The sequence below is a fragment of the Ambystoma mexicanum genome, chromosome 9, assembly GCF_040938575.1.
Source record: "Ambystoma mexicanum isolate Mex_15411 chromosome 9, UKY_AmexF1_1, whole genome shotgun sequence".
Taxonomy (NCBI): domain Eukaryota; kingdom Metazoa; phylum Chordata; class Amphibia; order Caudata; family Ambystomatidae; genus Ambystoma; species Ambystoma mexicanum.
The window spans coordinates 454,686,724-454,709,945 of record NC_090931.1 but is presented as its reverse complement, the minus strand read 5'-3'; the positions used below and the strand labels follow the sequence as shown (position 1 = coordinate 454,709,945).

Genomic DNA, 23,222 nt, shown 5'->3' with positions numbered 1-23,222 from the left:
CTCTTTCCATTTTCTCATTACTACCTCTTGCTTTTCCTTGTTCAGGTGGGTTTCTTGTATCAGTGCAATATCTATCTTCAACCTCTTCAGGTACATCATTACTTTATTCCGTCTAATATAAGAATTCAATCCTCTCACATTCCAAGACATTATCCTCAGGTATCCCATTCTAGCCATTTCCTACTCTGCCCGTCTCCTCCCCCACCCTCCTCATCCTCCTCCGTGGCATATGATTGTAGGCTTGTATCCCCGTATCATCCCCAACACCCCCCCTAAACTTACCAACTCCCCCCCCACCACCCCACCCATCCCTAACTGCTACCCTGCATCAAGTCCTAGCGCGGTCACCCTGGTACTTTGAACGCTGCAGGGGGGGAGGAACCCCTCTACTGGTATCCCAACTAAACTGACTACGGGGGGTAAGAACGCATTTCCTCTGTGGCTCCCGCATAATTGCCTCAATATAATACGCACAAGCTATACTATGCAAAAATTACTTATCTCGTTTATATATTCCAGCTTAGAGACACTTAGCATATATATATATATATATATATATATATATATATATATCGTACTGCTTCTACATTCTCTTTACCGATATGATAAGCCCAGAGCCAAAGGATTATGCTGCAGCTCCATGTCAATGTTTTAGCTGTGAACAACAACCCCCCAGCTCAACCCACAGTGCCTCTGCGGCCCAAAAACCCCCACACATAGACTTATCAGGTCCGCTTTCCGTCTGGTCAACAGTCTCTGCTGGGCAATTCCGTGTGTCAAGCCATGCCATTGCGTCCTCTGGGGTCTCGAAAAAGTGCGTCTTGTTGTTGTACACCACTTTCCATTTTGCTGGGTACAGTAACATATATTTGAGTCCCGCCTCACGTAGCCTCCTTTTGACAGATACGTAGTTCAACCGTTGTCTTTGCACCATGAAGGTATAGTCTGAGTACGCCGTGATGGTTGCGGATCCTCTGCTGATGGTCCCTCCCTTACGGAAATGCTCTAGCATCTTCTCCCTGTCTTTGTAGTTCAGAATTGTGGCAATAAGTGGCCGGGTAGGTGCTCCTGCCTGTGGTCTTCTGGTCTTGATCCTGTTTGCCCTTTCCACTGCAAATTCTTGGGTGAGTGCGCCTCCAACTATTTCCTGCAGCAGCATATTCTCAACATAGTTGTCGGGTCCGATCCTGCTGCTCCTTCTGGAAGCCTTACGATGCGTATATTGTTTCTCCCTGCCCATCCTTCTGCCTCTTCCGCCCTATTTTCCAGATTCCGCACTTGTTGTTGTAGCACAGTGACTTCCTTGGCGTACACGGTGCTGGTGCTTGTGTTAGCCTCCATGTCCTTTTCCAGTGCGCTTGTGCGCTCTGCCAGTTTCCTGACATCTTGTCATAGTAGATTGATGTCTACACTGATTGCGTCAATCTTATGCTCCAGCGAAATCCTTAGTTCTGCAATAGCTGAGTCCATTTTGCAGGCCCAAGACGTCTTCAGCTCTGCAATGGCATCCAATATCTGTTGGTCATTCCGTGCCGGGGCCGCCTCACTTTGAATATCTTGTTTCTTAGGTCTCACAACCTCCACGCTTGGGGATGCTTTGGCAAAATCATCCATGGTTGGCTGTTTCGCCTTAGTTTTTCCCACCTTAGAGGCCATAGCGTGTTCTCGCCGGGTCTTCCACTTTCGTCCGGGTCTCCCATTTATCTCCTTCGTCGGCAACCGGCAGCTTTCGTAGTATATCAGATATTGATGCGCCTATCTGACTTCTCTTGCTGTGGGCTTGTCTATAGTTCACTACGTGGGTTCAGCCGTTGTGTGGCTCCTTGTATCCCAACGGGAGCCGGTTCTGCACCATCTGCCCTTCGGTTGGACACACCAAGTTCCATTCTGGCCGTGTTAATTCCAGTGTTTATGTGGCTTTTGTTGTCTGGGCCACACATCCATCATCCCTCATAGCCCCCAGTCGCTGTGTTGACTTTCTGCTTCTCGTGGCACTATCAGTATTGTTGGTATTGGGGCCGTGCAGTCGGCGCAGGTACCCGTTCTTTGGGTTCCTGCCTGGTTTGTATACTCTGAAGAGCCCGCCCTGGTTATGCACAATGAGTTCCCGATTGTGGAGCTCCTCCTCATCTGAACCCCTGTCCACAGGAGTAATAATTCTATTTGCATGCAGTGCGCACGTTAACGGTCATGTGGTTAACTGCCCAGTTTGATTTCCTCATAGGTTGGGTTCTTTAGTTCCCTCTCTCCGTCGGCAGCCCCGAACTTACTGTGGACATTTACCAATGTTGTGGCTTCGATACAGTGTGTCGCCTTCGAACGTTAGGTGTCCAAACAATACGTTACTTTCTTTCCACGGGGGAAACCAGAAGCGCTGCTTTGTTCCAGCTCAGAAAAAAATGCAGTGCCACTCCCAGCGTGTTTTCTCCCCGAGCTAGGTGGACTTACACTGCAATCTTGTAGGAGCCGTGTGGCACCTTGATTTCCTTTGTGCCCGATTCCTGCTCGCGTCTGTTCGGCTATATATCTCACACCGCTCAGTTCATTAAAAACCCCATTCCACGTCCAACCTCTCCTGGGGGCGTAGTTACTTCTGTATGTTCGTCTATGTTTAAATGTTGCCTGCCGAGCCTGTGCCTTGCACTGGGCATTCACGTTGGATGCCGGCAAGTCCCTTATCATGCACATTGCTCAGCCAGCAGGAGAATTTGTTCTGATGTGCCGTGCATCTTTTCACCGGGACCCTGTGTGTGTGTCTCTCTGGAGTCTCAATCAGGTGATCTAGACATCAGGTCTAGAAGGGCTGAGTGTCCGCAGCATCCAGAATCCATGCACCATTTACTGCTGAATATCAGGATTGTCTATTGCAGTCACTTTATGGTCCGCTTCGACCATCCGTACATTCGCTTCACCGTTCTTTGTCGTCCGGGGGTTCTCTTCTGTTTCTCTTTGTGATTGCTGCGGTTCCACCTGGCCGTTCTTCATGCAGATGCTCTCTTCATATGCCCTGTCTATTCTCACAGCAGTGGTTCTATTTGTTGCACTTTCACACTAGGCTTAGTGTATGTGCATAGCAGGATCCTGAAGGACGGCATGAGGCTCGAGGAAACCCATCCTAACTCATGGCTGCTACTTAGATGCATGCACACCCATTTAAAGAAAATACATTTTCGTACCTTTAATCCATTGCTCCAGGGAACAAGACCTTCAGCTTCATGCAGCAGCCAGGATTGCTTGTTCCCGTCATCGGCACATGATCTGGAGGCCTCTGTGTCATGGGGTGGAGGGGAGCCCCATTACGTAAAAAATAAATGGTTTCTTTTTGAAGTCCCTCTGGCTTCATAAATAAATTATTTCTGGTAAAGGACCGAACGGAAACCGTATTTAATTTCTTTATGGAGGCAGAGTGACTTCAAATAGAAACGATTTCTTTTTTAAGTGTTAGTGCTCTCACAACCCATGACATGGAGGCCTCCAGCTTGTAGACTTCCATGTCATGGGGTGGGGGAGCCCTCGGACTTCATAAAAAATAGTTTCTTTTTGCTAGTCGCTCCGCCTTCATAAAGAAATGATTTCTGTTACACTGTAACAGAAATCATTTCTTTATGAAGGCAGAGTGACTTTAAAAAGAAACAATTTCATTTTTTCAGTTTTTTAATTGAAAATGTTTTTTTGTCTTTTTTTTGTCTGAGGGCCCCCCTGCCAGGACATGTGCGGGCCCCCCACACCGCTGGACTGGGGGGGGCGCTTTATGCCAGTGTTTGCATCAAATAAGACTTCCTCATGAGCTATTACCTAACCCACAAGGACGCACAATGCAATTTGGCCGTACGTTTTCTGCCTCCACCTTCGACCTCATTGTCATAGGCCTTCATCACACTGGACCTGTTTTTCCCTTTCAACTTCTTTGCATTCAACGTTGCTCCTTTTTTGTAGTACTCGTCCAATCTACATCTGTCCTTTCACTTTTGTGTCACCACTTTTCAACTTCAACCTTTCCAATCGTCACACCTTTCAATTCTTACTCCTGCTGCAATCTCTGTCTTCTTTCTTTTTTAAATCATTCTACAGAAAACGATTTCTTTGCAAAGGTGCTCGTTTTACACTTCCTTTAAGGATTCTTATTTTTCTTGTGCTGCAAGGTCTAAATGGCCTTTCCACCATTCTTCTGCCTCCATCTGGCTTCAGTTCTCAGCACGTGCCCTTCCGAAAGTACGGGTGCCAAGAGGGTGTTCTCTCAGCACTTTTGTTCAATTCTGAAAACTGGCAGATTGCACACAGCTCCTGGAACCTGGGTGTTAGGAAAAGGCGTCTACATGAGAATCGGGCCCTGAGTCTTTAATAGGCTGCTCTGTCATCTTGGACCTCATGATTGTGCGGATGTGCTTTGACATGTACACACAGCGATAGGGTGTTGCTAGGTCTGGAAAAGATCGGGGCTACGCTAATTTTGGGACTGTCAGCACTGGGGGCTAGCTAGCCTTTTTGGTTGTAGCCCGTGAGCCTATCCAGGGCTACAACCTGTTGCTATAGCCCCTTCAGGCCCCCGCCCCCTCTGCAACCCTTCTGCACAGCGACTATAATGCAGTGGCAGCGGTACTGGCAACTGCTCTATGTTGTGCTCAGGGTTTGAGGTGCTCATGGTACTGGGATCATATCAAAACCTCAAGCCAGTAAGTAGACTTTACTCTCTCATTCATATCTAACTCTCACAGGTCTTCATAAACTATAGTCATGTTGACTGGATTGGTCTTGCGGTATGAAATGATTTAAAGGGACAGGAGCAGAAATAACACCAATGTGACGGTTCCCTGCTCCTTGCCTATAGTGTTGCGGGATGGACAAGGGGATTCTCCTCATACCACACCTGGACCCCAAATCACATTGCGAGTGGTGGGGACCGGCCCTCTGCTTGTGTAGGGGACTTTGTCACAGAACCCAAACACTGCTAGTGACTGTCTGATCTACTTATTTGGCTTCTTTTTCATTAGCACAGCATTTTCAGTGCCACTGGCAGTGCCCCAGAATAAATATATGTATGTCCAAGGAGACAGTTTCTTCTTGGACAAAAGGTTTTGTGTCAATTGCAAGTTTGTAAGGTAGCTTAAAGGCCAAGTTAAAGCCCATAAAACCACAACAGTTGAACCTTTGAAAAATATCCATAAAAACAGAAATAGAATTTCTGTACTATTTTGCTGTCCTCAATGATCTTTTCTCTCTACATTCCTCTCTTATGCTTGTACTTGTGTGTCACACCATTAAGGCAATAACTGTAACTGTCTGGCTTTTTTCGTCACTGCACTTTCATTTTCCTTTTTTTTCAATGTACACGACTGGCTTGAATTATGAAACCTTTCACGATAAAATACAGAATCAAACTGATCAGACTTAGAAAAAAGAAAAGAAAAAATATTTCACATAAAAAACAACTGCAGTAATATTCCAGATTTGTTATATATATATATATATATATATATGTATATATATATATATGTGTGTATATATATATATATATCTGTATTACACTGCCCGCGGTAGCGTCCGTGTAGCTATGGTTAAGTTGCTAAACTCGTAGGAAGAGCACTTTTTCAGCGGGTTATAACTTCGATTCCCCTGGAGGAATCCTCACCAAACTTTGCAAAAAAAATATATGGCCGGGTCTGAATTTTTTTGCCAAGTTGGGGGAGATTTCGTGCAGGGGGCAAAGTTATAGGGGAGGTCCCAGTTGTTTTTTTCTCCATAGACTGAATGGGGAAAAAGTTGACACACGGCTACAGGCCGAACGGCTGGACGGACTTTCACCAAATTTGCAGCAGGGTCAGAAAGCGTGCTTTTGTGTGTTTGGTGGAAATCCGAAAAATAGTTTTGTTGCAAAGAAATGAAATGTACGTCCCAAATAATTAGTGATAGGGAAGGGTCTGGAAAATGTACCTTACAGAATGCGTTGGCGGCAATAAGGGAGGGAACGGGTGGGGGAGTAAGAAGTGCTTAATGTGACATATGTAGGCGACTACTGTGTGTGGTGATTGGAGGCAGCTGTCGTAACGGCCCCATATCTTCTGCCGCAAGCTGTTTGCAGCAACCTCTTTTCATGGTGAGTGGTGGCAGGTGAACTGCAGAAGGGGAGTGATTTGCACATGATATAGTGTGGGTGGGAGCGTGGTTGCCTGTGCGTTGCGGATGAAATGTGGTAGTTGGCGAATTGGTGGCATGCATGGGTGAATGAAGGTGTGGTGGGTCTGTGCAAGGATTGGACTAATGGGTGCATGGGCAAAGGCCGTAGGGTGTAGGGCATGCACTCAAGAGCGTAGGGCTGCAACAAACCCACTGCAAGAACACTTGTTTGACTCTACATTTGGTACAGGGTGGTGCTTGTATAGTGTGGTATGTGCAGATTGGTTGCAGTAGGGCTAGTGTTGCGACTAGAATGTGGGTAGGTTGGAAGTGACACAGTACTTTGTGAATGGAAGTGGGGACGCCCATAGTAAGTGAATGAAAGTGCAGAGGAGTGCAGGAGAGAGTGTTTTCTTTGCACATTATTTTCACTGTTGCAATTTGTTGCTGCATAGCTGCAAGGCGGTGCGCAGGTTGGGTAGCATTGCTGGTGGCAGTGGTGTGTATGTGGATGGTGGTAGTGGGTGCCATGGTGACATGCATGGTGCATTACGTTGCTGTGGGTGTGTTCACGGCCTATGCTGGTTGCCGATTTCTTCAAGTAGGGCCAATGTTGTGAAAATGTTGTGGTTAGTGACACAATACTTTGTGAATGGCTGTGGGTAGTGGTGGCAGAGGCTATGGTGCATTTGTGGATTCTGGTAATTGCGACCTGCTTTCATGCATGGGTGTTTTTTTTGTGCTTAATGTTAGCTGCCCACATGGGCGTTATGTTAAGTGGTGCAATTTGGTCTTGCTTAGCGCCATGGCGCTTTACAGGTTGGGTAGGAGTGATGGTGGCATTGGTGTGTATGTGGATTGTCGTACTTGCTGACATAGTGACATGCATGGTGGCATTAGGTTGCTGTCGATGTGTTCAAGGTCTAGACTATTGGGTGCGCAGCCCGTAGGCCATGCACTCAAGAGCCTAGGCCTTGAAGACACCCATGGCAGTAATGCATTTTTGAATGTGCATCAGTTAGAGGTTGGTGACATGTACGGAATGGTTGTGGAGCATATTTCAGCCGTTATAGCCCAGTGTAGCAAACAGATTGTGGCTAGGTTGGAAGTGGCACAATACTTTGTGAATGGAAGCGGGTACACCCATAGTATGTGATTGTAAGTGCAAAGGGATACAGGAGAGATTATTTTGTATGTATATTATGGTAACTGTTGCAATTTGTTGCTGCATAGCTTCATGGCGGTGCGCTGTGTTTGGAGATACTGTAGTGAAAAGTCACGCTGTGTGGGCTCTGGGTGCAGTGTTTGCATACTGTCAGTATGGTAGAGGGTATGGGTGAAGGGCAGCTTATATGTGCTTGCATAGTGTGCACAATGCCTGCAGTATGGGTAATGTTGTAAACATTTTGTGGTTACATTGGCAGTGACACAATACCTTCTGAGTGGAATTCGGTAAGACAATAGTATGTGAATGAAAGGGTGTAGGTGTGCCGGAAACAGTTCATACATTATGGTAACTGTTGCATGTAACACTGTGCATGTCCATTGTGGTGTGGAGGTTGGTTAAGAGTGCTGGCGCCAGTGGTGCGTATGTGCATAGTGGTAGTTGGTGACATGCTGACATGCGTAATTGCATTACAGTGCAGGGAATATGTGCAAGGAGCACACCTACTGGAGGAATGCAGGTTTGATAGTGCATGAGGCACAGGGTGGTGATCTTTGGAGAATGGGTGTGGAGCACATTGTCGACGTGCTATAGCACTACAAGTGAGTTGCGAAGCGTGTATTGTGCATTCCATGGTTGTGGTGACAGTTGTGCTACAGTATTTGGTGTGCCGCAGGAGATGGTGCAGTGAGAAGTTGTGCAGTATGGCCACAGGGTGCAGTGTGTATGTAATGGGAGTAAGGCAGTGGGTATTGTTGAAGTACAGCTTATACGTAGTTGGTTATTGTGCTGTGTGCAGATTTATTGAAGTAGGTCCAATATTGTACAGCTGTTGTGCATAGGTTGTCAGTGACACAGTACTTTGTGAATGGCAGTGCGTAGGGGGTAATGCAGGCTGTGGTATGTTTGTGGATTCTGCTAAGTGTGACATGTTTTCGTGAATGGATGTTTTATGGTGTGGGCGAGTTGAGTGGAAGTGCCGCTACGTATGTTATGTTTGTGCATAATGGTAGGTGCCGACATGGTTGCTTGCTTGGATGTATAGTGTGGTGGTGGGTGTGGAAAGGGCTGGAATGTTGTGTGCATGGCCAAAGGTGTCCTGGGTGCGTCTGAGGAACTTTGTGGATGCTACAATCGTACATTATTTAGCAGAAGTTTCTGGTGGAACGTGTACTGAGAGTGTTCAACTGTAAATATGGAGTGCTGTATAGAAATGACAGTGTGCAATGCAGAGGTTTTGTATGTCATTGCTGCATGCTTGTTTGAAAATTTGACAGCACTCAATGGGGGAGAGCTGCAAAAAATGACCATGCATAGGGAAAAAGTATTGTCTTTGCTTTACTGGGCCGTGGCCCTGACTGTAGATCGAAAAGCGCACATACTGCCATTATGAGAAGGGTGGAAAGGGAAATGGAATTGTTGGAAATAGGCGAGTAGTAGTTTAGGGCGTGGTTCACACGAAGGGGTGGGACCATTTCCTCGTAATACTGTGTTGTGAGGGTAGTCGAGATGGAGAGACGCACAGTGCTTATCATTGGTGATACCTTTGTGCGCCATCTGCACAGGTGTTGTGTGCAAAGAGGCTTTGCTGTTAATTTTGGGTTTGAAGGAGTGGATGCTCTCTGGGCCTGTCAGGGTGACTGCAGTTTCGGCAGGATGGGTCGCCTTTGCAGATATGTGGCGTCTGTCACGAACGTTGACTTTGTCGTGCTGCACTATGGAAGTCTACATTTGGGTTACATTTCATGTGGACGATTAATCCGTAACCTGAAGAGGTTGCTGACCGCAGTGATGCATATTTTCCCTACTGCAAAGGTTGTTTACTCATGCCTAACACTAAGAGGAGTTTCAGTACATGACTGTGTAATTTGTCCGCAGCCAGAGGTCAGAAGGTGTGCTATAAACAGAATTATGCGTGAGTTTATGCAGACTGCTGGCATGTTCGCCACCCACTATGAGATCATGAGGTCGCAAAATACGCAGTGGTTCCATAGAAATGGCATTTATTTGAGCACCATTGGCAATGCCATTCTCTTTTACACTGTGCAAGAAGCATTGACCAGAATGTGGTAAAAATGTGACGAGAGGCAAACAGAAATGCATATAAAGAGAAAATAAAATAAAAGTTGCTGGCACGCACGTCACAAAAAACCCACAAACAAAAACACCTTCATACATCTACGATGGAAGACTGAATCCCCTACCCAGTTTGTTATTGTTTACCCCCACCCCCACACTATCATGAAAACCTAGTGCATTACGTGGTACTTTCGGGATTACACGTGCCACATCCAGTGTGGCTATGTGGATGTACACGGATGGAGAAATCGTGCATACTTTCATTGAACTTTGTAGTGGACGTGCTTTGGAATAGCACGACATTTGTACTGTAAATTTGTAACGGTGCATTTTAATTGTTGTACAAGATTGACAGTGTTGGATGATGGCGGCTTTGATGCGACTGGTAGATGTGTGTGTGCCTTTTTATGCGTAACCCAATGAAGTGGAGCTGAAGAGAACATATTGTAAAGGGAAGAAGAACTGCTCCAGCTTTATAGGGGTGCGGCCCTCCCGCTACTTTGGGAGGCGCACGTGCCAAAATGTGCCCTTTACACCACCTTGCCTAATTGCCATGGCAATGTGGGGATTAGTAAATCGGGTAGTGATGAGAGGTGTAACTGTTGTACATTATATTCTGCGTACTGAGGGTGGCTCACATGGCGAAACGCATTGTGTTGACTGTAAGTGATCCCTTTGTCATAGATCTGCACAACTATTGCCTGCAAAGACACTTTGACGCCAATTTTCCTTTGGAAGGAGTGGACGCATCGTGGAACGCTGTGTATGAGTGCAATTGAGCCGATATGCATGCACTTTGCAAAGACCTCGCCACTTTTCCAGTAGTAGATGTCATCGTCATCCATTATGGCGGCATGCATATGGGTTACCTGCCTTGCTTACATTTGTTCCGTAGACTGAAGAGATTGCTGAATGTCGCGAGGATGCTTTTTCCCACCGCCAAGGTGCTTTTCTCATCCATAATACCACTAAGTGTATGGCCTACTCATGGTTGTTGTTCCGAGGCAGACGGAGTAAGGTGTCTCATCAACAGAGGCATGTATACTTTATTGTCCGCATGTGGAATGTTCTTCTGCAACAATGACCGCATTAGTTGTGGAAATACGGAGTGTTTCCAAGAAAATGCATTTTGTTGACACCCATTGGACATGCAGTTTTGTTTGCTCATCTACAGGCTGTGGTGAAGAGTTTACTGTACTAATGTGAGCAGAAGAACACACAAAAGCTAATAAAAAATGTGTGCGTCACAGGAAAAGGCAACATTCAGTTTCCCCATTATGTTGTGTGCTGCGGCTGGCAAACATGGCAAGATGCACAGTTTTCGTCGTGGGTGATGGCTTTGTGGAAGATCTGGTCGTGTATGCCCTCCAAGAAGACTTGTCTGGCAACTTCGGTTTGGAGGGAGTGGACTCTTTGTGGTGTAGTGTCGAATCGTGCTGTTTCGGCAGACTGCTTCTAGAATGTCGACGCGTAGCCATTTCGGCAACTGTACATTTTGTGATTGTGCACTTTGGAGATTATGATGAAAGCAGTGCAGCATATTTTTTCTACTGCCAGTGTGCTTTTCTCATGTATACCCCCGAGAATAGTGTGGAAGTATTTCAGAGATTCTTGTCGCCAGCCAGAGGTCGGAAGGGTTCTCATCAACAGAAGCATGTGTGACTTTGTAAGTGCTGATGGGATGTTCTCTTGTCAGAATGAGAACATTGGTTCGCGCTACATACACCTTTTCAAGGCAACTGGCATGTCTTTGTCGCACAGTGGCAATGAAATGTTGTTTCACAATCTACACACTGCATTGAAGACCCTATTTTAAGAATGTGAGCTGACGTGGAAAACACATATTTTCGTATGAAGACCGCAAATAAAGTGTTTCCACCGAAGCACCTTTGCAAAAAAAAACCAAAGAACTAAAGCTTCTTTTAAGAGCCACCACACCTAACAACGTCCGCTCCCCTGGTTGAAAGTTATTCCCCTACTCCTGCGAGCGCTGATCAGAAAAAGTTAGCAAATATCCCTATAGTTGCAGGGTGGCACGTGTTACATATGCCCCTTTTGCAGATGACAGCCATAGAAATGGGTCTGCAGAGGCTACGGGATTGGGCAAGTTTGTGGGTGTGGTGTGTACGGACAGACTGTGTTACACAGTGTATTTGTCGACAGTAATGCAGAGGGTGTGGTTATGGCTGTGTATTTCACGAGGCACAGCGTGCAGGTTTTAGGGGATTCCTACAAACATTGAGTGAAAGTGAATGGAAAACACTGTACAGTGGCTACTCATTTTGCAATCTATCATGTGCATGTGTAGTGTTATGGAGTAGCTACACGGAAATGTCAGATTTTGGTTTCTCTGTGTGACACTTTGGTGACACTCAATCATGCCGATATTGCTGTTCATTGTGCAGGGAAAATGGCGCAACATGTTACACAACCTTAAGTGCCGTTTGTAATGAAGGAGGCACTTGCCCAGTTCATGCGTTTGTTTCAGATCTCTTGCATACGTTTCTGTTGCATTATGCAGCCACTGATAAGGCGGCATCATTTCCAATTGGTCCGTGAATGCAGACAGCGTGGTACATTGCAAAGAAGAGTATTTGTGGCTTTGTTCGACATGTGCCAATGGCAACCTTTGCTCATGGGACTATGATGTTTCACAGCACAAATACTTTCCCCCAGCTATAGCGTTTTTCTTACTATGCCATCCATCCAGATTTTTGAACACCCCATCTAAATTGGCTTGGTGCCCTTCTTGAAAGTAGTGGCATTTATTTGTAATTAGTGTTGCGCTGTGGCTCTCTTGAAAACACTCTGCGACACCTAAAAAAACCTAATTTGTGATGTCATCTTTTATGTTATGGGTGTTAGTCTTAGCAGTGCATGGTGGTGTCGTGAGTTATGGTTGCTTAGCTTACCATAACTCGAATTTCGGGGGGTTTTCAGTTTTACCTGTAACCATAACGTCCCTGTACCAACGTTTTTCCATAGAATTTCATAGGTTTTTGCTAGTGCAATTTAACCATAAAGTCCCTTTAGCAATGTTTTTGTTAGTGATATATATATATATATATATCTGAGGCTTGTGGATTAACTTAGATTACATGCTCTGCATAGCCCGACATCCAGTGGTAGTCACAGAGTATTACAAGATTTATTTCCAAAAGTCGAAAACGGACATCGACAGGGCGCGTTAGTAATACTATCCCTAGTGTGACGTGTACTGTACCCATGGTCCTTCACATGTCAAGGTCCCTCAGATTCTTTCTTTCTGCCATCATAGGTTGATCGCAAGTTGCGGAGTTCTTTTCCAGGTTGATGCCTTTGACTAGTTAAAACTTTAGTCATAGACTTCTCTTTCTTTCTTTACTTTGCGCTTTTGCCGCAGTGTCACCCAATTGCTCGACGGCCCTTGACAGACAACTCCATCGTCGGCAACTTCATTGAATTGACAACCAGACGTGGCCTTCACAGGCCTCTTTGGGCTTTGGCCATTACAGTAGGGAGGGATGGGGGAGGTCTTCATACAGGTACTCCATTTAGAGAATGCATATTCTGCCACCCCTTTTCCCTTTTTCTCACCTAACTGCCCTTTCCATTTATAATGGAAAAAACACCTTTACATTTTTGCCCTACTTGCCATAGAAAATTCCAGTGGAAGGACATGCACCAAGTGTGCAATTACTGTCTCCCTAGGGACCATCCTGAAAAGTTTTGCAAGTCCTGCAAACGTTTCCGCCTGATAAACTCTTAAAGACTGCCAAACCAAGCGCTGGGCCGTCCACGCAATGTATGACAAAGCTTCCATCGAAGTGACGGAAGTGACGGAGGCTTCCAGCGAGGGCGTTATCGGTGTCCTTAGTGACGCTGAAGGCGACCGGGGTTCGTCGGAAGCCTATGTGCGGGCCCCCAACTCCACTAAGCAGGCCTGCAGCTCTGTGACGAAGATGACACCTGGCGGCCATAGCACACACACGTGCAAGCACATAGCCTATGGCTGACATTTGACGAAATCTTCGAGCGTTGAGGCCCACGTAGGGTCAGCGGAAAAATCCTCTAGATATTCCCTGTCCTCTGGGCCATCGCTTACGCTTCCTGACAGGCCTCCGAAACCGGCCCCCAAAGTCGGTTCAGACACCGCTCTCATGCATAAGGGTGTCCTCCCTCTGATCCTTCTCCTCACCTGAGTCTTCTGTAGTGCTTTCAGATGCCTTGCTCTTCTTCTTGCCGGTCTTTCTTGGTTACTCAGCCTTGTGGTCTTTCTTCTTTTCGAAGAGGTAAGGACGTGCTCTACCAGAGACCACCTTGACCGGGTAAGGGAGCCCCAGTCAAGGGGAACTCTGAGGGGAAACCTCATTTCAGGGAAAAAAGCCTTTCGGCTTGAAATAACCATGTGATGGTGTCTTTCCAGAAGTATAGAAAATCTACAGCTGAAACGGTCCTTTGTGAACAAGAGACGGCTGTACTGTAGTTGCAGACAGAAGAGAGCTGTTTCCTCTTGAATCGTGGCAGGACTGTGAGTTCAGGGGATCTTTTGCGAGAAGACGCTGAACTGCAACAATGGAGCAGAGCTCGCCAGCAAGTTGCAGTAACGCAGAATGAGAACCAGCTATGTCCCCCTGGTAAGTCCGAGCCACTGCTCAAAGAGTGCCGGGTCCACCAGATATGAGCGTATGAGAACGGAACAGAACCCGTCTCCCGAGAGAGCAGGGAATGGGAAGCCAAGTGATAGAGATCCAGGAGGAGAGCGAGCAAGGGGCAGATAGAAAGATTCTGTGACCGTTCAAAGAAAAAACACAGCGAACGGCACAAAAGCAGCAGAGGAACAGAGCAAAAAAGAGAGAGGGCAGGGCAAGGGAGGCACAGGGATAACAAGGAGAGTGTCTGACCTAGCGAAACACTGAGGTTGCAATGCGCTGCGCAGCAGACCGTAAGGAAAGAAATACGGTCGCAGCCATCTTGGGCAGAGCAACTAGACCGGTACAGTCAAACGTGAGAGAACGTAGTGGCAATCACAGGTACCGCCATTGCTGCCACTTATTCCAGGGGCGAAGCATGACAACCGCGCACAAAAAGGCCCTCCTCTCGTGTGCCGAAAAACAGGCAGCGAAAGGCGCATCAGCATCACCCTAAAAATACGTTGAAAATGCAAGAATTAATTAAAAAAACACATACTTGTTACCCTGTTAAAGACCTGGTCATTGAAAAAACAAAATCCTCGCCACTTTTGTCTTCCCAAAGCTCTCCGGTTATGGGTACCTCCTCCCCTGTAGACACTCTCACGGGGCTATGCATCACAAGCATCAGGCACCCTCCCAAACCAAACCTATCCCTTCAGGCTTTCCACCCTCTTATGACTGGACCCCTGAACAAATCAACAGAATTATGAAGAGGATGTCATGCTTTGTTGACTTCATGGAAAAGCATCCAGAAGAACTAACGGCCCTTAGAGACGCCTCCCAGTCAGGGGCTGCAACACATCAACAAAAAACCACATCTTGCCCTACAGCCAAGCACTTCCACCCTAGGTCCCCCGGCCTCCACTTACCAAGATCCCTTTCAGGACATGTATGGTATTAATCTTTCAGGGTCGCAAGATCCTGGCTCTGAAGGAGACCTATACAGTCAGGACCAGTACTACGATGACATCTATGTCATCCAGTCACCTGACAACCAAGATCAGCCTGTAGCAGATTCACCTGTAGATAATCAGCTCCAATACAACGAATCTGAAGGCTGCCCAGCATTTTAGTACTGACAGCCAAGAGGCACAAGGAGACAAGGAGTTTGTGGAGGACATTCTTGGCGACAAGAAGTCCACCATTCAGTTTATCCCACTGTTATAGTCTATACAGAGACGTATACAGCCCTCCTTACTTAGACCTAACCTCACAAGGGCGGGAAACCCCAGAGTAGAAAAATTATTCAGGCCAGTGCCCACAGACCCCCTGTATATTAGGGGTCAGCTAAAACCTGAATCACTGGTCGTCACCACAGCCAGAACAAGGGCTGGCACTCCTCTGGTGCCAGCTGAAGTCCCGCCAGACAAAGAGAGTAAACAACTCTACACTTTCGGAAGGAAGGTTGCCTCCTCACTGGCATATCAAGCTAGAATTGCAAATAACACTACACTGCTAGCTAGTTATGGCTGCCACAGTGGGATGACTTGGAACATCAAGTTGAAGCGGTTCCAGAACCTTCTAAAATCACAATTACTAAGCACCATCTCAGAGGGCAGGCAGGTATCTAACTGCATCATTAAGAATAATCTCGATGCAGCAGACAGTGCAGGCTACATCATCACAGAAGGCCCACTCATCAAGTGCCATGCCTGGCTCAGACAGTCTGGTTTTAAATTAGAGACACAGGCCACCCTACTTAACATGCCAGTGGAACCTAATGTCCTTGTCGGTAAAGCTGTCGAAGAAGCCCTCAAGAGCGCGAAGGAAGAGTATGACACTCTTAAATTCCTCGTCCAATTAACCAACACACCCTTTGTACAAAGGGGCTCCTCAAGCTCCAGAAGGGTTCAGAGTCAGGGTTCAAAACGCTCTATCGGATACACTCAGGGCATACAGTCTTCAACTTGGAGCCCATCGCAAGGACAATCTTCCTCTTCTGGTTTTCAAAGATGATATAAAAGATCCAGAGGAATAGGCAGTACCTCACCTGGGAGAGGCTCCACGACTCCCAAACAATGACACGCTGCTGCAGGTCCCCTCCCATGCCACCCCAGTAGGAGGTCTAATTTCACACTTCACCCACTGTGGCAGGCAGGTGTTGCATCAGAAAGATGAGGCCAGAAGAGCAGTGCATACTATTAGAAGAAGTAAAGACACTGCTGGAAAAGGACGCTATAAAGATAGACCCAGCAAAACAATTAAACAAGGGTATTTATTCAACGTACTTTCTTGTGCCAAAGAAAGACCTTTCCACCCGCCCAGTCCTAGATCTGCACCCTACAAACAAAAGTTTTGCATGACCACGCTTCAAGAGGTAATCCCCCTCTTAAAACTGGGAGACTACATGGCAACATTGGATATGAAAGATGCATACTTTCATATTTCAAATCTCCCTGCGCACAGAAAATATCTGCGATTCAAAATAGCGGAAGTTCACTACCAGTTCAAGGTACTCCCCTTCGGCATCACCTCAGCGCCAAGACTTTTCACAAAAATGCTTGCCGTAGTGGCAGCACACTTCCGCAGGGAGTGAATTCATGTATACCCTTATCTGGGTGACTGGCTAATCACCAGAGAAGCTCTTCAAATTTGCAAACAAAATACACAAAGAACGATAGACCTTCTTTTCAATTTGGGTTTCTCCATCAACAAAAAGAAATCCAAGTCTAGTCCCCAGCCAAATAACACTATTTCTAGGTGCAATTCTAAACACAAAAGAGGAACTGGCTTTCCCAGCAAACGAGAGAGTACAAAACATGCTGTTGCAACTACCTCACTACAAGGTACTCACCACGCAATGCACTTGCTCGGGATGATGGCCTCATGCATTCACTTGGTTCCACATGTGCGCCTCCGCATGTGCCCAATGCAAGAATGGTTAGCGAAACAGTGGTCTCAGGCAAGCAGTCAGTGGGACGATGTAGTGGTTGTTTTTCGCTAACCCTGGCACAGGCTCTTCGCTGGTGGTCCAGGGACAACCTGCTAAAGGGAAAACCCTTCCGCGTTCCACCAGCACAAGCAATCCTAACTAACACCTCACTCGCCAGATGGGGGGCTCATTTCCTCCACCACACAGCCCACTGCCAGTAGACACGAGCTACAGCCCAAAGACACATCAACTTCCTGGTACTTTTGGCAGTTCTCCAGGCTCTTCAAGCATTTCAGCAACATCTTTCGAATCAAACGGTGCAAGTCCTCACAGACAGCACCACTGCCATGTTCTACATCAACAAGTAGCGAGGCACACACTCTCAAAGTCTCTCCAAGCGATCCCAAAAAATATGGAAGTGGGCACTCAAGCGGAACATATTCCTAACCTCTCAGCACGTTCCAGGGGAACTCAGTGCTCTGGCAGACACTCAAAGCGGATACCCTCTACCAGAAGAACCCGAGTGGCAGCTCAAAAAAGATATCCTAGATGGAATATTCAACCCCCATTGGATTTGTTCGCCACAAGCCTAAATGCGCAATGCCTGACTTTGCGTCCAGGTTTCCCCAACTAGGGTCCAAGGAGAACGCCCTATTGATGAACTGGTCAGGGAAATTTGCTAACGCTTTTCCTTCAACGCCACTCCTCAGCAGGATTGTGCAAAAGATGCACCAGGAACAAACAACTTTAATACTGGTTGCTCCTATGTAGGCGAGACAAACTTGCTTTCCGCATCTGCTAAAACACGCGATGTGCGTCCCATTCAAGCTCCCTGCCCCTACAACATGCTAACATAACACAAGGGAGAATCCCTCCACCCTCATCCTCAATCTATGAACTTTGCAGCCTGGCTCATGAAGTTATAGAATTCGAAAGGAGGCAGAGAAACCCAACACCAGACACTGCTATTTCAACAAGTGGAAGTGATTTGTGATATGGTGCCGGTCACAAACCTTAAACCCAATCAAATGTTCTCCAGCTAACATTCTACATTACATGCTTCACCTACTAGACTCCGGCCTAGTATTCAACTCCATTAAAGTACACCTGGCGGCTCTATCAGCTTACATCACTTCACCAAACAAGGTGTCCTGGTGGAAAGTTCCTGTCATTAAAGCATTCATGAAAGGGGCAAAGAGGCTATACCCTCCCATTTCTAACCCTCTGCGGGTTGGGATCTTAATGTCGTGTTCTCCAAACTCATGGGTCTGCCCTTTGAGCCTATGCACAAAACCAGTCTAAAACAATTGACTTACAAAACTGCATTCCTAGTAGCATCACCTCTACAAGACGAGTCAGTGAGCTACAAGCGTTTTCCTTACAAGATCCTGGGCCTCATTACGAGATTGCTATTAAAAATCCAAAAATACCAGTATGCTGCAGCCACCGATACCGGCATGCTCCGTGTGTGGATACAACAGCTCATTCCGAGCATGCGATGCCGCACTAATCGGCATGCCGGTAACGATAGCATTGGCATACCGGTAAAGCTACCAGAAACCCACATAACGGCACCATCAATGCCGTTAACAACAACTCTGGCATCAACAACCCGTAAACAACGGTACCGTCAACACCGGAACCAGAAGTAATGTAGTTGCGCCAGAACGGGACAGATGCGGCCATCTTTAAAAACACAATCCATTGCAATCCTCCACACACAGGAGTTGTCCAGTGAAGGAGCATCAAGGAACATGTCTGCAGCACGTGGAAACATCAGACAGCGCAAACCAAGGTTCAGTGAGCCTGAACTAAACATGCTCGCCGACACCCTTGTGGAAAATGTGGAGGAAGTCTTTGGAGGGGTCATGCGCAGGCCTGCACTGCTGCGCAAGAAAGACATATGGACTGAAATGGCCAACAAAGTCTCAGCAGTGGGCACGACACTGAGGACTGTGAGGGACTGTCAGAAACAATGGGATGACCTGCGCCTCAGAGCGCACAACCCATTGTCAGCAGAGCGCAGCCAGGCGCAGGTCACTGGAGGCGGACGATGTTCACCACTGAAACTGCACACATGGGAAGAAAAATGTGCCTCCATCATGAACATGGACAGCATAGAGGGCGTTGGAGATGCAGAGCACAGTGCCATAACGTCTGGAAAAGCAGGTGAGTGCATGTATAGACACTCTGGATAATAGATGTCAAGGATAACCACTTAAGTTCCACAAACAAGCATTGGCAATTTCAAATGTTGTGGCTTTTTTGTAGGCATGGGATAGGCATTTGCCAGGCATTGCCATACTGGAACCAACTGCAAAATGGTGTGAGTACCTAGGCATATAATAGCAGTGCCTGACAAACGCCTATCTGATAGCTTTACACTGTCCGAAACTGTTGGATTGTCCAATGCTTGTATTTAACAGGACTTCAGTGAAGGAAGCGCATCCTGCTTTTAAATCAAGTGGCAGAAGGCACACTTATTTAAGACATTTTTATTACACCACTGGTTCGTTTACAGGTCCAATTAAGCCACTCTCAAATGACTGCTTCCAAATAACACTGGCAGGCACTTCAAGCACAAAGTGTGATGTTACTGCTTGATAAATCTATCTCAAAGAGATCCCAGGAGGATGTGTTTTTGGCAGGGAAGGGCACGAACTGGGTGGGAATGATCATAGGGATTAGCATGACTACGGCAGTCAATAGATGGGTAAATAACCAAACAGCACCTACAAGCTTTGTGTCCCTCGTCAGATCCCATCACGCTCCTAGCTTTACTCCACTGTAATTGTTTCAGTTTATAGGTGGCACTTTAACGCCACTTCAGAACCAAAACTAAAAAGGAAAGACAAAAAAGAAGTGAATTATTTCATGGGGAACATCGTTTTTTGCCTCATTAGCATCTTTACTGCAGCTATTAAAATAGATGCATTGCTCGTTGCCTTTATGAAGCCTCTTTGCTGTCGCTGGGATACATGTAAACTTCTCCTTGCATACTGTATTGGGTGGTATACAATTTATTTTAGTGTGGCAGCTTATCATTTGTATTTGATTTGGTTTGCTGTTGTTCTTCATGAGGCCAGTATGCCTGCAGTTAATAGTGATCATCCTCGTGCTGCCACAACTTTTTCATGTGTTCTTAATTCTTTTTAAATGATCTGTTTTGTTTCCATTGCATTTATTTTCTTTTTGTAATTACATGTTAGCATGATCCAAATAGTACTTAATTGTCATTCATCAAGATCATTTTCAGTCAGTTGCTGCATGTTTACTTTCACAATATGTTTTGGGCTGTACGAATGGTAATTCATCAGGTGCACACAAATAAAACCTAAACAAAAACATAACCATGTTGTAGGATTCATTATTCTTAACAGAACAATCCTGGACCTTCTGGTATATTAGTCTGCAAAATAGACGTGTGCTAACCAAGCAAAGGATTTCATGTGGAGCAGTCGTCTGAAATGCACAGAATCATTAATTCACAAAGTAGAAATTGCCAGGCCTGTAAAGGAACGTTTTACCAACATAAATCTGTTATCCGGAACAAGGATCACAAAATCTCCTGCAGCAACACATTGTGATTTTGCATGATACATTACGGTACGAATACAATACCAAGGGAGTAGCTAGGAAGGGATAGGATCGCCAATTTGAAACACTATTAGAAGGTTATCTAAGACACACCCCATGGACATTTGAATCATGCATGTTTTATTTAAAAACACAGAGGATGAAATGTAGATAAATACTAAAAGTTTACTATAATAAAATATAGGAAATAATGTCTTTAGGATAGATAAAGTGTGTAGTCTCTTTTTAATAATATCATGAAATAGAGGTCAAGACACTCAATTCAAAACTACATGGCGAGTGAGTAGCTAATTTGTAAAATGATATAACAGAGATCTGGAATTTTATTGTCCACAAAGAGGAATGAGACAAGACGCTTTTGTATTTATTTCTCGTATTTTGTTGATATGAACCTGGTGAAGGGTCCTTTGCAAGACCCAATATATGTTCTGGAGTGAACTATACTAAGGCAAGCAAGCATACATTATCTTGATGAGTGACAATGAACTACTGTTTAGAACTAACCTAAAGATGTCAACATGAAAGCACAAAAAGAAAACACACTTCAACTGAATAAAAATATAGAAAATCATGAAGAATTTCGTGAGAAATGTGTAGCGAATCACAATGAACCGCTGCAATGCGTGTGCACATCCCATTTATAATATGCCATTGCAGATGAGTATACAGTATTGTGGTGTACCAGACCATGAAGTCCGTTTTCGTCTGGTGTTTATGGAAAAGGTCAAAAGGCCCATGGCATGTGAAGAGATATCAGAAGTGAGAGAGCAGAAGGGAAAACAAAAATGTTGTTTATATTCATATATTTTCAGCAAAGTGCTTGAAAGCGGAAGTTACTACCATTCTATGTGCCCCAGATATTTTTGTTTTGAAATGCTGGTGCCCTCACCTCCCATCAGAGAGGCAATACTTTCAGTGGGAGAGTTCTGGCGAGTCTCAGTTGGGGAATTGGTATTCTAGGAGAGTGGGTACTTGCACTTATGTCTTTAAGTTTAAGCAGTGCTCATCCGTTATCAAATGTGTTGAATGCAGATTTTGAGTATGTCATGTACATTTTCATCTTTCAGTTACCACTAACGATTCAGGATGCTGCTGCCTACTTTTCAGAAGAAGAGTGGAACCTTTTACTTGAATGGCAGAAGGACCTCTACAGGAATGTTATGGATGAAATTCGCAAAGCCTTAATCTCAATAGGTAAATTTATAGTGGTTTTTAACATCTGCCAGCGGCTTTGCTTGATACTTCTTTGAAGATTGTCAGAATGCGATGATTCTTTTAAACATCTCACTAGAACAACTGTGAGTGTGTAATTAAATGAACAAGGGCAGACGTGTGTCCAATTGAAGATCCATATCCTTGTCATGTCTTAGATGTGAAATTAAATCTTATATGAAACTGACAGTATTATATTCAAAAAGGCCAATTCTTCCTCTGTCGGTTGTCATTTTTTATTTTGTTCATTGCAAATGGGCAAGGATAGTAAACACCTGTTTTACTGTTATGGTAAACGCGAAGACTACAGCCCTTTGTGCATAAAAGCTATGAGAGGCTATGGTCCAGATTCACAAGACTCTTTTTCTAAGTAAGTGGTGGGATGCACAATTCCATTCTCTTCACTTATGTAGAAGAAAGGTGCGGATGATTAAAAAGCAAAAGAGAATGTCTACTTCTCTGATGCGCACATTCTTGTGCGTTCCAGGGTACGTTCCCTCTGAGCGTGAAACATGCCTTGTATTCAATAATGGATTGTGCATTTCTTTTTGAGTAAAAGTCACCTTTTCCCCTGTACCTTTTTGAAATAGGAGCACGTCGGCGCGTAATACATGGAAGGATAATTTCTGAATATTTTGTTGTATTGTTGTCAACTCTGAGCAGCAACACATTGAACCACTGCAGTCCTGCTAGCATTTATAGCCTCCAAACTTTAATATAAATGCATTTTTCTTGTTGGGATATTGTTCAATAACGGGCAACTGCCTGTGAAGTTGAAATGTGCTCCTAGTCAGTGCTTCTGGTACGCCCTTTGTGGCGTTTTTAAGACCCCCCAAAAAACTTCACGGAATTAGGAAGTCAAAGGGCCTCATTACGAGTTTGGTCGTATTAGTAGTGGTAATACTGACACACTGAATAGCCGCTACGAACAGAGGTAATGGTTGCTAATCATGTTATTGTCACTACTCCTCATGCCAAGGTCCTGTGGAACTTCATTGAGGAATGTCGGTTGTGAGAAAATGACTACTGTTCTGCAGGTGTACAGTAGTGGTTTCTAAACTCCTATGCAGTTCCACGCTATATGGGGAGCCCTAATCTGTGAGGCTAGTGAGGTGAGCCTGATACACAATATTCCACCTAGGGATGGCGAAAAGCAGGATCTCACAGGGAGAGACTCCCCTAATGGGGACAAGGACTCCCGTTCCGTGATGCAACTCCCTAACCCTCTAGCCCTTGACACCATGAATCACTCTGAAAGCACTACTGTATGTTATTGCAATACTCCTTCCTTTCTTCCTGTAAATATTGATACCACCAAGACCAAGAAGACTAAAATATACATACAGTCTGCTCTCAAACCATCTTCCAAGAGTACTGTGAAGAAGAAGATTGCCAAAGTTATACAATTTACTCTTTTGGCAAGTACACGAGATACTGGGAAGAGGTGGCCCCAATGAGGAATGAAGAATACACAATGGACACAAATGACTGTGACATTCAGCTGGGGAGG

At 45.5% G+C, this 23,222-nt stretch overlaps 1 protein-coding gene across 6 annotated transcripts in view; it reads left to right on the top strand.

Moving 5' to 3' along the window:
- The window catches only part of LOC138488178 (zinc finger protein 343-like), a 725,547-nt gene that overhangs the window by 51,614 nt on the left and 650,711 nt on the right, over window positions 1-23,222 (top strand). For 5 of the 6 annotated variants that reach the window (XM_069614977.1, XM_069614976.1, XM_069614975.1 and 2 more), the window contains exon 2: window positions 21,568-21,694. The exons of the other annotated variant lie outside the window; for it this stretch is intronic. In XM_069614977.1, coding sequence (XP_069471078.1) covers window positions 21,568-21,694 — 127 coding nt within the window. The remainder of the gene's footprint in view (window positions 1-21,567; window positions 21,695-23,222) is intronic. 6 annotated transcript variants of the gene reach the window in all.